Below are 14,269 nucleotides of genomic sequence, written 5' to 3'. Positions count from 1 at the left end.
TCAAGCAAACTAAAGACTTTTTAAAAATTACACCCTTCTGTATTATTACGAGATGCCGTTGGCTTGGCATTCCATGGAGGTTTATAGATTATCCAAGAAACATATGTCTATTGTCAACAGGAATCACCTATGTTGTCAAATTTGAGCAAATTGGGGGTTAATGATTTTGCCCAAGGAAAAAAAACTGCCTAAAGCGTGGTTCGAACCTAGCTTCTTCCAGGTCCTAATGCTCTCCAGTCACTTCGCCCCACTACAGATAAGTAGTCATTCAGAACTGCTACCCTTTGGATAGGATACTAGTCTATCACAAAGTACATTCTGCCAGATCTAACAGACCCAACTACCCATTTACTGCTGGGAGGACAGAGGGATCGGAAAAGAATCTCAATTGTACCTGGGATCAATCCTCTACAGATACATTTTATTTATGTTTCCATTGTATTCTGTTGTTGGCTGAAGAAGGTTTTTGAACCCGAAATGTTCCGTTTTTAGGCATTTTGTTCTTTTTTGAAACTGTGTCTATATCTATTTTTGTTAATTCATTCCTTGAATGTAAGAATTTTTTAAAACCAAAATCTTATCAATTAGGCTAAAAATTCAATTTTTTTAAAATAAAAGGAGTTGTTAATAAAACATTCAAAACATAATTTATTTTTCATCTTCTACAATATTGTTTCTTACTTTCACAATCTTCATTTCCTAAATATTTCGAAAGCAAGAAACTATATTGCAGAAGTTGAAGAAAATTCAAACTTAGAGGTGTCTAAACAAGCTAATAAAATAGAGAGTAAAATAAAAGGAGTAAAGATAACAACAAAAAATTCACACTTTGAATGCTATACTTACTTTGTAATTTCTGCTTCTTCAGCCAACAACTCCATATTTTGCCTCAGCATTTTATTCTCCGTCTCCGTCACGGCTAATTCCTCCTCCACATTAACGAGTTCCTTTTCTTGTTTCTCTAACATTCGTGATGAAGTGTTCAGTAAATCTTCTTTGTGTTCAATTTCCTTCAAGGCCTTCTGTAGTACAACCTGCAATCGGAAATTAATTCAATTTATAAATAAATAATCCATGGCTTTATAGATAGACCTCGAGGTCCCCATTAACCTAAAAATCACAAACTTGTCCTAAATATGTGAAAATAATACTTTAAACTCCATTACATACAACTCTGGAAACTTAGTCTTCTAGAAGTTTTATTGAATTAAAAATCTTTATATTTATTTAGTTTTCTGGTTGGAGCTAAAAATTCGTAGTTCTATGGAATTGTCGCAATAGTAGGCAGGTCTGCATATACATCAATACGTAGAGCACTCACTTCACATGCAACAAGACCAAGATCGATGCAGTCAAGATTTCTTTCACACCACACTATCCACCAAGCAATGATTGAATAGCTGGGTCTTTTTTGATCTGATAGAAAGTACTTTGAGATAGACTAGAGTCCTAACCAAAGGTCAGCTATTGTCTATTTCACGCTATAGAAACAGGCTCCATCTAGACACATGATATGTCATTGATTTCAACCAATCTTGGTTTTAACGTTAAAAACTGAATATTCTTGGAGTTGAATGTTAAGCAAACCAGAACATGAATACATGTATATTCGGTTTATGGTAAGCATTATAAATTTCAAACATAAAAAAAAATAATAATAATAAAATAAAATAAAATTCCCTTTATTCATCCCCAAGGGGGAAATTTGTCTTTAGGGTCTATTCCAAGGGAAGACTGGAATAACCCAGGCGTCAGCCGCAGAGCAGCGCCACAAAGTGAGCTAGGGCGAGGTGACTTGCTCAAGGCCACACAGTGCATCGGTGGGTGATTGAACTCAGTACCTTTCGGGTATGAAGCAAAGACCGTACCACTGAGCCCCGCTGCTTAAGATATTATTGAACTCATAAAAGCCCTTGATAGAGAACTTTTTGCTTTAAAATTCATATACATGACTGAACATTCATAATTAGTCATTCATAAGATTGGATGTTTGTTTAGTTTTGTTTTTTGGTTTTGTTTTATTTTCATTTTTTTCTATGTTTTTATCTGTTTCTCCCTTTTTAATATTTTTTATCTCAAAGAGTATGCAATGTGTAATATATTGTTACTTATGTTTTAAGGGCATTTAAGGAACACTTGGTCCATTTTAAATCCCTATTACTGATATAATACGATATTTTAAAAAAAAATTAAATTATTTTAAAAACATGATAACATCAGAATAACGAATGAGTAACAGTGAACTTTTCAAAAGGAGAAATTTGGAATAACAATGAAACAGCTGTTATATTATTCAGGAAAATGGGATTAAAATCAATATTTCTGTGGAAATTGTTAATGAAAAATAAAATAAACTGAATAAAATCATCACAAAACATTAAGTTTCAAATTTAACAAAACAAACTTTTTTTTCTTCAAATTTTAGCTCCTCTTACTTTTTTCACTTTTTTCAACATAATATGGATGGGGCACAGATTTCTTTCTATGTCTGAATTCTGGTAGATTAATGGTGATCACGTTATCAATTTCCATTTTAAATAATCTAAGAATTACATATTTAACCAGTAACAGCCATACCTGGAAAACTCATATTTTAAAATTTGGTCAGAAAAATCATCCTTCATATATCAATTGGCCCTCAGGTTGGCAAAACCTCTCAAACCTGGGAGGGTCATTTAAATCGTTCGATATTGGAAGGACGAGATTTTGGCCAAATTTTTAAATACGAGTTTGTCCAGAGGACAGATGACGGCAATTACCTGGTTTTAAAAATTAACATTAAATTAAATAAAATTAAATAATAAAAACACATTAAAACGAAAATAAAATTTATGAAGAAATAAAATAAAAATAAAAGTAGTAAAACAAAAAACTCCCTTATTCATCCTCAAGGAAACTTTTCTTTAGTACGGCGATGTGGTCTTGTGTTATGACACTTGCCTTAGGATTGGAAGGCCCTGGGTTCGAGTCCTGCTCTGAGCAGCACATAGTTGAGTCCTTGGTAAATGCTCTTTACTCACATTCTCCCACCAAAATCAGGTGTAAAATGAGTACCTGGCCGTTTACAGCGTTCTCTTTTTCAGAAAAAAAAAACATTGTAGAATCGCCTAACAGGTGTCAAGTCTCTACCTACATGTTAAGTGTTACTGTTGGCCAGGGACCCCTTGTAAAGTAGTGCGGGGCGGTCCTTGGCAAGCTTAAGGACCACGGTCCTACGGTCCTTGGGAAATGAAGACCGCAAGGACCGGTCCTAGGACCAGTCCTTTTCGACATTGAACATTCCTGAGAGACTGTTGGAAATTCGAACCGGTTTGACCTTTGAGACCGTGGGATCGTTCATTCTTGAACCGTTAAAGACCGCTACACGATGAAAACCGTGGTCTACAGGAGTAAAACACACGGAGTAGTCACACTCATTTCAAATTGTAACCTAATTAGAGAAGAGGGGTGATGCCTTCTTTATTTGCTCACCGTACTTCATTGTTACTTCGATAATTTAATAAAATTTGAAATTTATCCCCATTAACGGAGATAATGGCATCGCCCAAGGCGTTGATCGAGTTGTTCGTGGCGTTGATACACACACGCAACTCCTACCTCAAAAAATCGGATTTGCTACTTGCTAGGTTCGACACACACACACACACACACACACACACACACACACACACAAACACAGACATCTTTTGTAGTCACATACATTTCAAACAATAACCCATTAGAGAAGAGGGGTCATGCCTTCACCATAGATCATTGTCATTGCGATCATTATGGTGTAGTAAATTTTGAAATTTACCCCGTATAATGGAATCGTCCAAGGCGTGCGCCTCCTGTTCCCCCCATCTCACACACGAAAGGGCGGTTTGCGGAGTGGAGGTTGGTGGTCGTCTGCCTGTATGGTCGTCTGTGTCGTTTAGTGTATGGCAAAGGGGGGTGGGTGCGATTAATTAAGTGGGATGGGTGGTGATTGGTGGAAGATAGGCAACCGAAGCAACGAATCGCTGGGGAAGTAGTAGGCTATGGCGCGAGACCGTAGGACCGTGGTCCTTGCAAGGACCGCCCCGCACTAGTTGAAAGGTGATAAGAAGTGAGGACCGCCGCCGGTCTTCCCCTATGGGACCGGTCTTCGGTTCACAGCTAAAAGACCGTCGGACCGCGGTCCAGACCGGTCTTCAGCGCGGCACTATTGTAAAGCACTTTGGGCATGTTTAGTGGATATTGTGCATTATAGAAGCTCCAATTTGTTTGTTTTTCCTGTTTCTATTGGGAAAAAATCAAGATAACCTGAGAATCAGTGGCAATGCAATGCCACAAGGTGAACAAGAAAGGCTAAGTTCTTGCTTATGGAAAAAATGAAATGCCGACAGCAAGACTCAAACCTGAGTTAGTGCAAATGTTATGTCCACTTGACCACATCATCCACTCCTATCCCATTTCCCATCCTATTCAAGATTTGATCTTAAATATTCCAGCAAACAAATAATTGTTTTTTCTGTCCAATTGATTTCCAGTAATCAGAAGGCCTTGGGTGTGTTTGAGCTTGAAACATTCCATGTTTTGCATTTTGGTCTTTTTTGACACTGTTATATTTATATTAAACAGAACATAATGATGACACCGGATCGGTCGAGGCCTGGGACAAGAACGACTGCGCGTTCCATCGGCAATTTCCAGGGTGGACGTGATAAATCAGCGACTGGATATTAATATTTGTACATTACTTGTTACAGTCATCAGCTTCTTGCAGCTTAGTATTGACATCATTAAAAAAAAAGCCATTGTCAGTATATGATTCACCTCTGACATAATAATACCCTATTGAGACGATCTGACATAATAATACTTTATGGAGACAGTGGATATCACCTACATTATATAAAAATAAACCCACCTCATTCTTGAGAGTTCCAACCTCTCCCATCAGATTGTTGATTTTATCCTCATACCTCCTCACCTCTCCTCCAACCCTCTCCTCCTCATCTGTGGAGAGGTCTCCACTTCGGAGGGTGTTGATCTCCAATTTATTTGTGGGGCCCTGGGGAAAAAATAAATAAATAAATATTGATTGAAGATTCTTAGAGAGAGAGTTTGCTGATTTGTGTGAAAGTTTTCTGACGCATTCCATTTTTATTGTTTGTTTTGTTGGAAACTAAATAAATAAAAATGTGAAATTGACTGTAAGCTTCAATTTAATGTACAAAAACAGATAGAATGGACGTTTTGGTTTTACCCTTTATCAACAAAACAGGATAACTACAGACAAATGAGAGAAACGTCCATTCTATATGTTTTCGTACATTAAATTGAAGCTTACATTCAATTTCACATTGTTATTTATTTCTTCGAGCTTCGATCAGCACCATTTACATATCGCTGGAAACTGGAAAGGGTTTTACTACCGAAACTTGTTTTTGATATCATAAACTACAAAAGTGTATTTGATGTGTATTTTATCAAACTATGTTTTTCAATTGTCTGTAATTATTTAACTGACCTTTCACATATACTATTTGAAAATTATTTTCAATTTAAATAAGTATGACGGAATTTTGTACACATTTTATTTTTCAAAATAATAAAATTAAAGAGATAGAAATCGAAGACTGCCCTGTCAACAAGGCAATGTTCGAGGTCAATTGTAGCTCATAGAAGGACTACTGACACTTTTCAATATCATAACATTAAGAGGTGAAAAATTTAATTTAAAAAAAAAAATTTGTTATAAAAAAAAAGATACCATGATCATTGTCTCCTAATACTGCTTGGAATTAATCCAGGAAGTTTAAATTGATAAATTAAAGTAATCAAATATAAGTAAAATGTTGCGAAACACATTTTTGCCTTTAAAAAGTTTTGTGCATTTAAATCTGTAGAAATGTTTATGACCAAAAGTTTCACCAAGCACAGAAAACACTTTTTATGCAACCAAGCAACAACAACAAAAATGAAAGCAAAATCATAACTAGCAATCTATGCCCAGGTGATTAGGAAGGGATAGTTTTGGGAGCAGTTTAGATACAAAAGCATGTGAAACATTGGCCATTGGATAATATAAATGACACCTCAGCTAAACTCATCAAATAAGTTGATTAAAAAATTAAAAAACAATCCATTACCCACTGGTCTAGAAAATCCTAGCTCCAAAAATAAACATGCATGTGTGTCATGTAAATGCATCCAAGTCTTTATTTTTAAAAAGTGAGTGGAGCAGGTAATCGTATTAACGATAACTAGAAATGAAAAGAATAAAGAAGTACTAAAAGATAAGAGGGAATAAAAACTTTTAACAGTGAGTGAGAATTGACCCAAGGCTATGACAGATACAGCACCCTCTGCTTCGCTGTGAGAGAGACGTCTATGCACTTCGCCATTAATTTAGTAATGAGTTTAAAGTGATACTAAGCTGCTAGAAGCTGTGGACTGTAAAAAGTAATAAACAACTTCCAAAAAGAATAAAATACTAAATACGGAATGTTTTGGGCTCAAAACCCAATAACAAAAAACCATGAAAACATAAATACACTACTAAAAAACCAGAATAGCAGAGAAATATTCAGCACATCCTCTCTGTGTGCGGCTATGTGGTCTAGTGGTATGACACTCACTTTCGGATCGGAAGGTCCTGGATTCAAGCCTCGCTCAGCGCATAGTTTAGTCCATGGAAAAGACTCTTTATTCACAATCTCTGACCGTACTCAGGTGTAAAATTAGTACCGGGCGATTAACAGCATTGTCTCTATCCGATAAATAATTGTAATATCACCTAACAGGCGTCATGTCTCATCCTACGTGTTAAGTGTTGCTGTTGGCCAGGGCTAGGGACCCCTTGTAAAGCGCTTTGAGCACATTTAGTGGATATTGCGCTATATTTTTTTAAAAAGCTCAAAAAGCTCATGTATAAAAATCTTGGAATGTCAAAGATTTATACACAGAGAGGACAGCCCGAATATTTCTCTGCCATCGATCTGGTTTTTTTGTAATGTATTTATGTTTTCATTGTTTTTGTTCTTGGCTGAAGAAGGGTTTTGAGCCTGAAATGTTCCGTGTTTGGTATTTTGCTCTTTTTTAAAGCTGTTATATTAATGTTTGTTAATTACTTTTAATAATGGATGAGGTCATAGTCTGTGTGAACTCATAGCCAGACATTGTCCAAAAAATCATGTCAAAATAATAGGCAACAACCAGCTAGAGAAATTGGGCATGGAGTTGTATTCAATAGTTCAACCAATGGAATCATATTTTTTCTTGAACACTTCTAATGACAACTCAAATTTAACTTTCTTTTTAGTGATCTTGGTATTTCATGTATATTTTTTAGAGCGATTGGCATATGGGTCTTAGCAGGGATTGATTGTGTTTATGGTTAGTCCAGTAATATTGTAAAGTGCTTTGAGGTTTAGAGGCATTTACCGCTATAAAAGAGTATTATAATTATTATCATTATTATTATTATTATTATTATTATTATTATTATTATTATATTATTATTATTATTATTATTAATATTATTATTATTATTATTATTATTATTATTATTATTATTATTATTATTATTATTATTATTATTATTATTATTATTATTATTATTATTATTATTATTATTATTATTATTATTATTATTATTATTATTATTATTATTATTATTATTATTACCATTATCATTATGTCTCTTCCGACAGGTTAAATGTAAGCTGTTCCATCAGCAATTCGAGGACGTTGAACTCTAACCGTAGAAGGGCCATGGGCAGTAAAACAAATTTTTTAGCTTATATTAAAGCCAAACTCCTCCTCTACCCTTGTGACCAACAGAAACTAACCACAATCCTGTTATTTGACAAGGATAGTCACGTGACCTAAACACACGTGTTAATTGTTGTTGCAGAAGCAGAACTGTTTTCATTTTTTATTATATTTTCTCGAAATCACCTCTATCATTTGACACACTCAACATGACATTTTAAATGCTGCTAGTTCTTTCAGCCTGGTGTTGATAAGTACCTACCATATAAATGCAATCTTTTCTTGTTTTTTAACTGTCTAAAAACAATTGTCTCAGACTGGAAAGCTGTGAGTTCGAAATCTACTGTCATCCTTACACTTTTTTTTCAAGACTAGAGTTTTAAACATACTCTGGAAATACTCCTATATAAAAATTTGGCCAGAAAACTTGTCCTTCAAATATCGATCGATTTAAATGACCCGCATCTTGGCAAAAACTCTCAAACCTGGGACTTTGCAAAATCATTATGTTGCGTGAAAGGAGGTTATTTAATTTCTTCTTTTTTTTGTTTTTATTGCGGACCAGAGCGAGATATTACCATTACTTCCTTTGTATGCAGATGTATTAAGTGTTTTGTTTTACATGCAAAAATTACAGCCACTCAACAAAACAAGTCGTTTCTGGAAGGAAAAAAACTTTTCTTTCATTGATCTTTCTGCTTTGAAATGTGTATATTTATCATCTATAAGATGTTTACAACATGTATCATGCAAAGTTGTGAATTGTCAAAAAACAAATAAAGTTTGACGGTGATGAACGTGACAGTAAAATTATCTTTACTCTTACCATTGAGCAATGAGGATAGTCCTATCAGAATGAAAACCACATTATTTAATTTCTCCAATAGTGACAGATGCACACCAGCTGTCTCCAAAATAGTTATATGAGACCCGCGTCTCAAAACAGTATCATGTCAGGGTGAACCCGATACTCAAAATTGAATGTTATATTTATTATATAAAATTGTAACTATAAAGAATTCCCTACTGAGTTTAGGAAATGAGTTTTGCTTCTCAGACTTTAAAGAGCTAAAAATTCTCCAATTTTCATTATTTTTGTTTTTAAACTAGGTTTTCTTTATCCAGTTCAGTCTTTAAACCGAATTGAGATGGGGTCACATTTTTAAGAGAAGCGTCTTACAGTAAATGTCTAGAGAAATACAGTTTGAATCAGGTGTCAACAGAGATAGAAACTAGTATAAAGTTCAAGCAGACAGACTGAAAGACAGAGATTTCAATGATTAAATTACCAGCATAACAACCAATGAAAGACAGAAAAGAAAAGCTGAAAGAAAGACCAAACACCAATACTTCTGAACAAACAAACATACAATATCAAAATTAAGCATGGACATTTTTGCAGACCAACCAATTATGAAAATTTAGTAGATTAAATTCGAGTCAATATTGGCCACGTTCGACCCTAAATCATTTTGAAAAGAAGATTCACATTAGGCTAGAAACCATGATGAATTTTGGGTTGATGATGATTTTTTTCTTGAAATTCAGAACTTTTCCCAAACACACAGATTATATGCGGCTATGTGGTCTTGTGGTATGACACTTGTCTTCGGATCGAAATGTCCTGGGTTTGAGTCCTGCTCTGAGTGTGCACAGTTGAGTCTTTGGAAAAGGCTCTTTACTCACTGTACTCAGGTGTACCTGGTCATTAACAGTTTTGTCTCTGTTTGAAAAATTGTAATATCGCCTAACAGGCATCCTGTCACATCCTACATGTTAAGTGTTGCCATTGGCTAGGGACCCCTTGTAAAGAGATATGAGCATGTTTAGTGAACATTGTACTATAGAAAAGCTCAAGTTTTGTTGGGGTTTTTTTTTTACTTTGCTAGTTCCCTGTGGCAAGTCTGCTTAAGACAATCTCCCGTATCAAACATCAAGAATTTCCTGATCTGGTATTCTCTGTTTCCAGCTGATTCCCAGCATTCTATTATTACACCTAATTTTATATGCATCTATTCTTCTCACATAATTCTTTCTCAGTGGCTAAGCTTTGGATCCATACTTTTCAAGCATTGAAACATTGTCCAAAAAAAAGGGATGATTAGATATAGTATATTTGTGTGTCCAGTCCATAATCAAAAACAAAGGAGGAAACCATATCTATTTGATACAATTTTCAAAATCCTCTATTTTTGTTTCGATTGTTCAAAATTTGCACCTTTTACCCTCACATCTAAAAAGACTTGGAAAGGAAACATGCTAACAAAAGCAAGAGAAAATGGCTAGAAATATTTTGAAATATTGTTTGCAGAAGAGAAAAGTTGGGATGTTTGAATTCATAAAGAAATGTCAAGTCTTACTCTGAGTATGCCACAGGGCTAAATAACATGGAAGGAGAAGCATGATAATAATTTTAATCATTTTTAAAGTATGAGATAAAAATAAAAACACATCATCAATGCTTTACAAATCAGTCATTTGGTTTATATGAAATGATATTAGATGTTCTAATCAGAAGATACAAGAACATGAAATAAAAGATAATTTGAATTCAAAGAAATAAAAAATTTTTTGACCAATCTGGCATTGTGTCCTTATGGGAAAATGACAAAAAGTTAATCAAAAATGAAATTATCAGAAATATGAAAATTTCGTTTTTGAACTTAATTCATTGACGGTGACGAAGGCCAGTAGTGGTAACTAAGACCAACCCTCAAATGTGCCGCGCCCTTTGTATTATAAATTCACGTTTCAATATCTTAATCACTCTAACACTATACCGTTTAAAGGTGATAAGTCATACTTTCAAAGAGTTCCCCTCTCCCTCCCTGCAAACATAAAAATCAAGCTGATTCTTTTTTTAGTTTTCTTTTTTTTTTTTTTTCTTGGGCAAAATTATCTGTTATTTATCCACTCCATGCCAAGTGATATATATATATATATATATATATATATATATATATATATATATATATATATATATATATATAATATATATAATATATATATATATATATATATATATATATATATATATATATAAAGCATCTTGAGTAAAATCATTTACCTGCAATTTGTTTCCTTTCACAACATGGATGATCTCTATCAGCATCATTATTTTGTCTCATGGATTATATCTACTTTCCTTTTTTAATTTGCCCATAGCCTCTTACAATGCCACGTGAAAGGGGTGGAATTTTTTTTATTTTAATTTTTTTCATTAATATCTTTAAAAACCAAACCAAGCAGGTTATTTCAATTATGAAATGGCACATAATGAAGCACAAGAAAGAAATGAAGAGTGGCTCATGGCATAATTTGGAACAAAGCGTCCTCCCGATCAGCAGTACTCTAGCGGAATTATACCTTTTCAATGCATTGAATCGCAGTTATGTGTATTATATGACATTATCACAGCAGATAGATAAAAAGCCGATTATTTATATATATACAATCTTGATAAAACTGAATTTTACATATTCATGTGTTTGAAAGCTGACCAATATGTCTTCTTGGTAGACAATTAGTTAAAACTGATCAATATTACACAATTTAAACTTTTTGTTTTCAATAAATTTGAAACAAAGTTACAAAAAAGAAAACATTCAAGGATTAAATCTTCATTTCAGACTCTTACACATTTTCTTTTTCACCATCAGAATTTGTTCATGTAACTCTAGCTCGATTTTAATTTTGTTGTGATTCGTTGGATCTGTGGGGGATAAGCTAACTCACATTAACTTAATATACACTTATCTGGAATTTAATACCATAGCCAACGAAAAATATTTATATAAACTGGACATTTATTAATCATGATTTTTTTTCAATGAATGTAGAAGTTATGATTACTGATTAGTTAAACTTCATAATTTTAACAACAACAAAAATTATATCTAATATTGAAATGCTTTTTTGTTTAAGCATACCTGCCAGGTAACCCGCCCCCCTTTGGTGGCCTTGCCAGGCGCAGGGACCCATGGTCCAGACTTGTTACTAGGACTCACACTCCTAGCCCTGGCACGAGAAGAAGCTGTTGACCTTTGTAATCTTTGGCTGCCAGATGCCTTGCTTGAACCATTCTGGGAAAATTTGAACATGACTCCAATAAGAATGAAATTTAAAATATATATATATTTATAAGAGGACTACTAACGTCATTGAATATTGCTGGTTTTATTTTGATTTGACATTGATTATACTTTTCAAGCTTTTTCAAACATTGCGTCAAAATGATGAAGGTGTTTTATAAAATGGACATCAAAGTTATGAATGACGAAATCTTCAAACTTAAAAGCATTTGAAGTGTTTCTTACAGTTGTTCAAAACTGTATCTGCATACAAATGTTCAGAATTTAAAAGTCTGCAAGAAAAAACGCCTTCGATTTTGACATGTCCAAGTGCGCTTTCTCCTTTATTGTATAACTACCAATATTATTATTATTATCATCATCATCATCATCATCATTATTATTATTATTATTATATTATTATTATTATTATTATTATTATTATTATTAATTATTATTATTATTATTATTATTATTATTATTATTATTATTATTAATATTATTATTATAATATTATTATTATTATTATTATTATTATTATTATTATATTATTATTATTATTATTATTAATTATTATTATTATTATTATTATTATTATTATTATTATTATTATTATTATTATTATTATATTATTATTATTTATTATTATTATCATTATTATCATCAGAAATCATCATTATTATTATTATTATTATTATTATTATTATTATTATTATTATATTATTATTATTATTATTATTATTATTATTATTATCATTATTATCATCATCATCATCATTATTATTATTATTATTGTGATTATTATTACTTTATTAATGTTATTATCGTTATTATTATCATCACCACCTTTTTCTTCCCTTTTTTGACATGTACATGAACAGGAGTGTCATCCACATGGACATGGATTGGAGAAGTCGACCGGAAGAGGTCCCTGTCCTTGGTCATTGTCTGGCCGACCCCTGCAATCAGAAATAATACATTTCTTAGAAGAAAAATAAATCTTTCCTTTTTGTATAGAATATCTATTTCATGTGCTTGGAGCACTTTCAGACCTGCCTTCTTGAAAAATCTAAAATTAGTAATTTTTAGGAGTTAGAAAAAGTAGTTACTATAGTTTACTTGATAGACCAACAATTTACCCTGACAATGAGTAAATAAAACTTCAAAATCCTTAAAAGTATGTACTCTGGCATTCTACTTAATTTTCAATGAGAGACAATGACTTGGAAATGTTCATGAAGTTCTGAAACTGGGGCCGAAATTTCGTAATTTTACGAATGTTTCATAGTAGTAAGGAGGTCTGCGCTTTATAAAGAATCCAAAGCCATCACTGCTCATTCATGAGATTCTCAAAGTAAAAAAAAACATTAAACAAAAATCTTGAGCTTTCATATAGTGCAATATCCATGAAACATGCTCAAAGCACTTTACAAGGGGTCCCAAGCCAACAGCTACATTCAACATATAGGAAGAAGCATGACGCCTGTTACGCAAAATTACATTTTTTGGGGGGACAGAGACAATGCTGTTAACAGCCAGGTAATCATTTTACACCTAAGTATGGTGAGAGGACTCAACTATGCAACGCTCAGAGCAGGGCTCAAACCCAGGACCTTCCGATCTGAAGGCGAGTGTCATAACACTAGACCAAATTACACCAAAAAAAATAATTAAAAACAGAAAAAATCTTGTGCTTTTATATTGCGCAATATCCACTAAACGTGCTCAAAGCACTTTACAAGGGGTCCCTGACAAACAGCAACACATAACATATAGAACGAGACATGACACATGTTAGATAATATTACAACTTTTTCCAACAGAGACAATGCTGTTAACACCCAGGTACTCATTTTACACCTAAATACGGTGAGAGAATGTGAGTAAAGAGACTTTTCCAAGGACTCAACTATGCGCTGAGTGAGGCTCGAACCCAGGACCTTCTGATCCGAAAGCGAGTGTCATACCATTAGATCACATAACCGCACAAAGCAACAGTTTCAGGAGCTGTAAACCACCTCCCGACACTTCCCTAAAATTTATGTCACAATGCAAGGTTACGATCACCAAAAGGAAAGTGAAAAATGAGATAGAAAAGTGAGTTGTCCTTTGTATTGCTCAATCACTGCCAACCGTCAGATCCGACATAAACGAGCTAAACTATGCACCTTATATAAGTCGATTTCCTAGAAGGAAGTGCCTAGTAAAACCAAAATCTTGATCTCCCTAGCCAAAATTGACCATTTTGGCTAGGGAGACCAAGATTTTGGCTTCCCAGCATAAAACCGTATTTTTGTTTATGAAAGTGTTTCTTTCGTTTTTTCAGTTTTCATTTTTTTATTCTTTAATTTTCTCTTAAGTTTCAATAATTCGTTTAGTTTTATGTGGGATAGGGAGGGGCAGGGTAATATTGTTACAAAGACTTTTTTTAATCAAAAAACAAAAAACAAGACAAGAAC

At 33.4% G+C, this 14,269-nt stretch overlaps 1 protein-coding gene across 8 annotated transcripts in view; it reads right to left on the bottom strand.

The window, feature by feature from the left end:
- The window catches only part of LOC144979729 (outer dense fiber protein 2-like), a 50,933-nt gene that overhangs the window by 35,940 nt on the left and 724 nt on the right, over positions 1-14,269 (bottom strand). For 4 of the 8 annotated variants that reach the window (XM_078926689.1, XM_078926685.1, XM_078926690.1 and 1 more), the window contains exons 2-6: positions 12,657-12,769; positions 11,670-11,822; positions 10,101-10,118; positions 4,892-5,035; positions 847-1,034 (exon numbers count right to left, since the gene is read on the bottom strand). In XM_078926689.1, coding sequence (XP_078782815.1) covers positions 847-1,034; positions 4,892-5,035; positions 10,101-10,118; positions 11,670-11,822; positions 12,657-12,769 — 616 coding nt within the window. The remainder of the gene's footprint in view (positions 1-846; positions 1,035-4,891; positions 5,036-10,100; positions 10,119-11,669; positions 11,823-12,656; positions 12,770-14,269) is intronic. The other 4 variants (XM_078926686.1, XM_078926692.1, XM_078926688.1 and 1 more) reach the window with 1 other exon arrangement.

This window comes from Berghia stephanieae, chromosome 9, assembly GCF_034508935.2.
Source record: "Berghia stephanieae isolate SIO BIC M18660-M18661 chromosome 9, UCSD_Bste_1.3, whole genome shotgun sequence".
Classification (NCBI taxonomy): domain Eukaryota; kingdom Metazoa; phylum Mollusca; class Gastropoda; order Nudibranchia; family Aeolidiidae; genus Berghia; species Berghia stephanieae.
The sequence above is the reverse complement of the archived record's forward strand: the minus strand, read 5'-3'. Positions and strand labels throughout refer to the sequence as shown.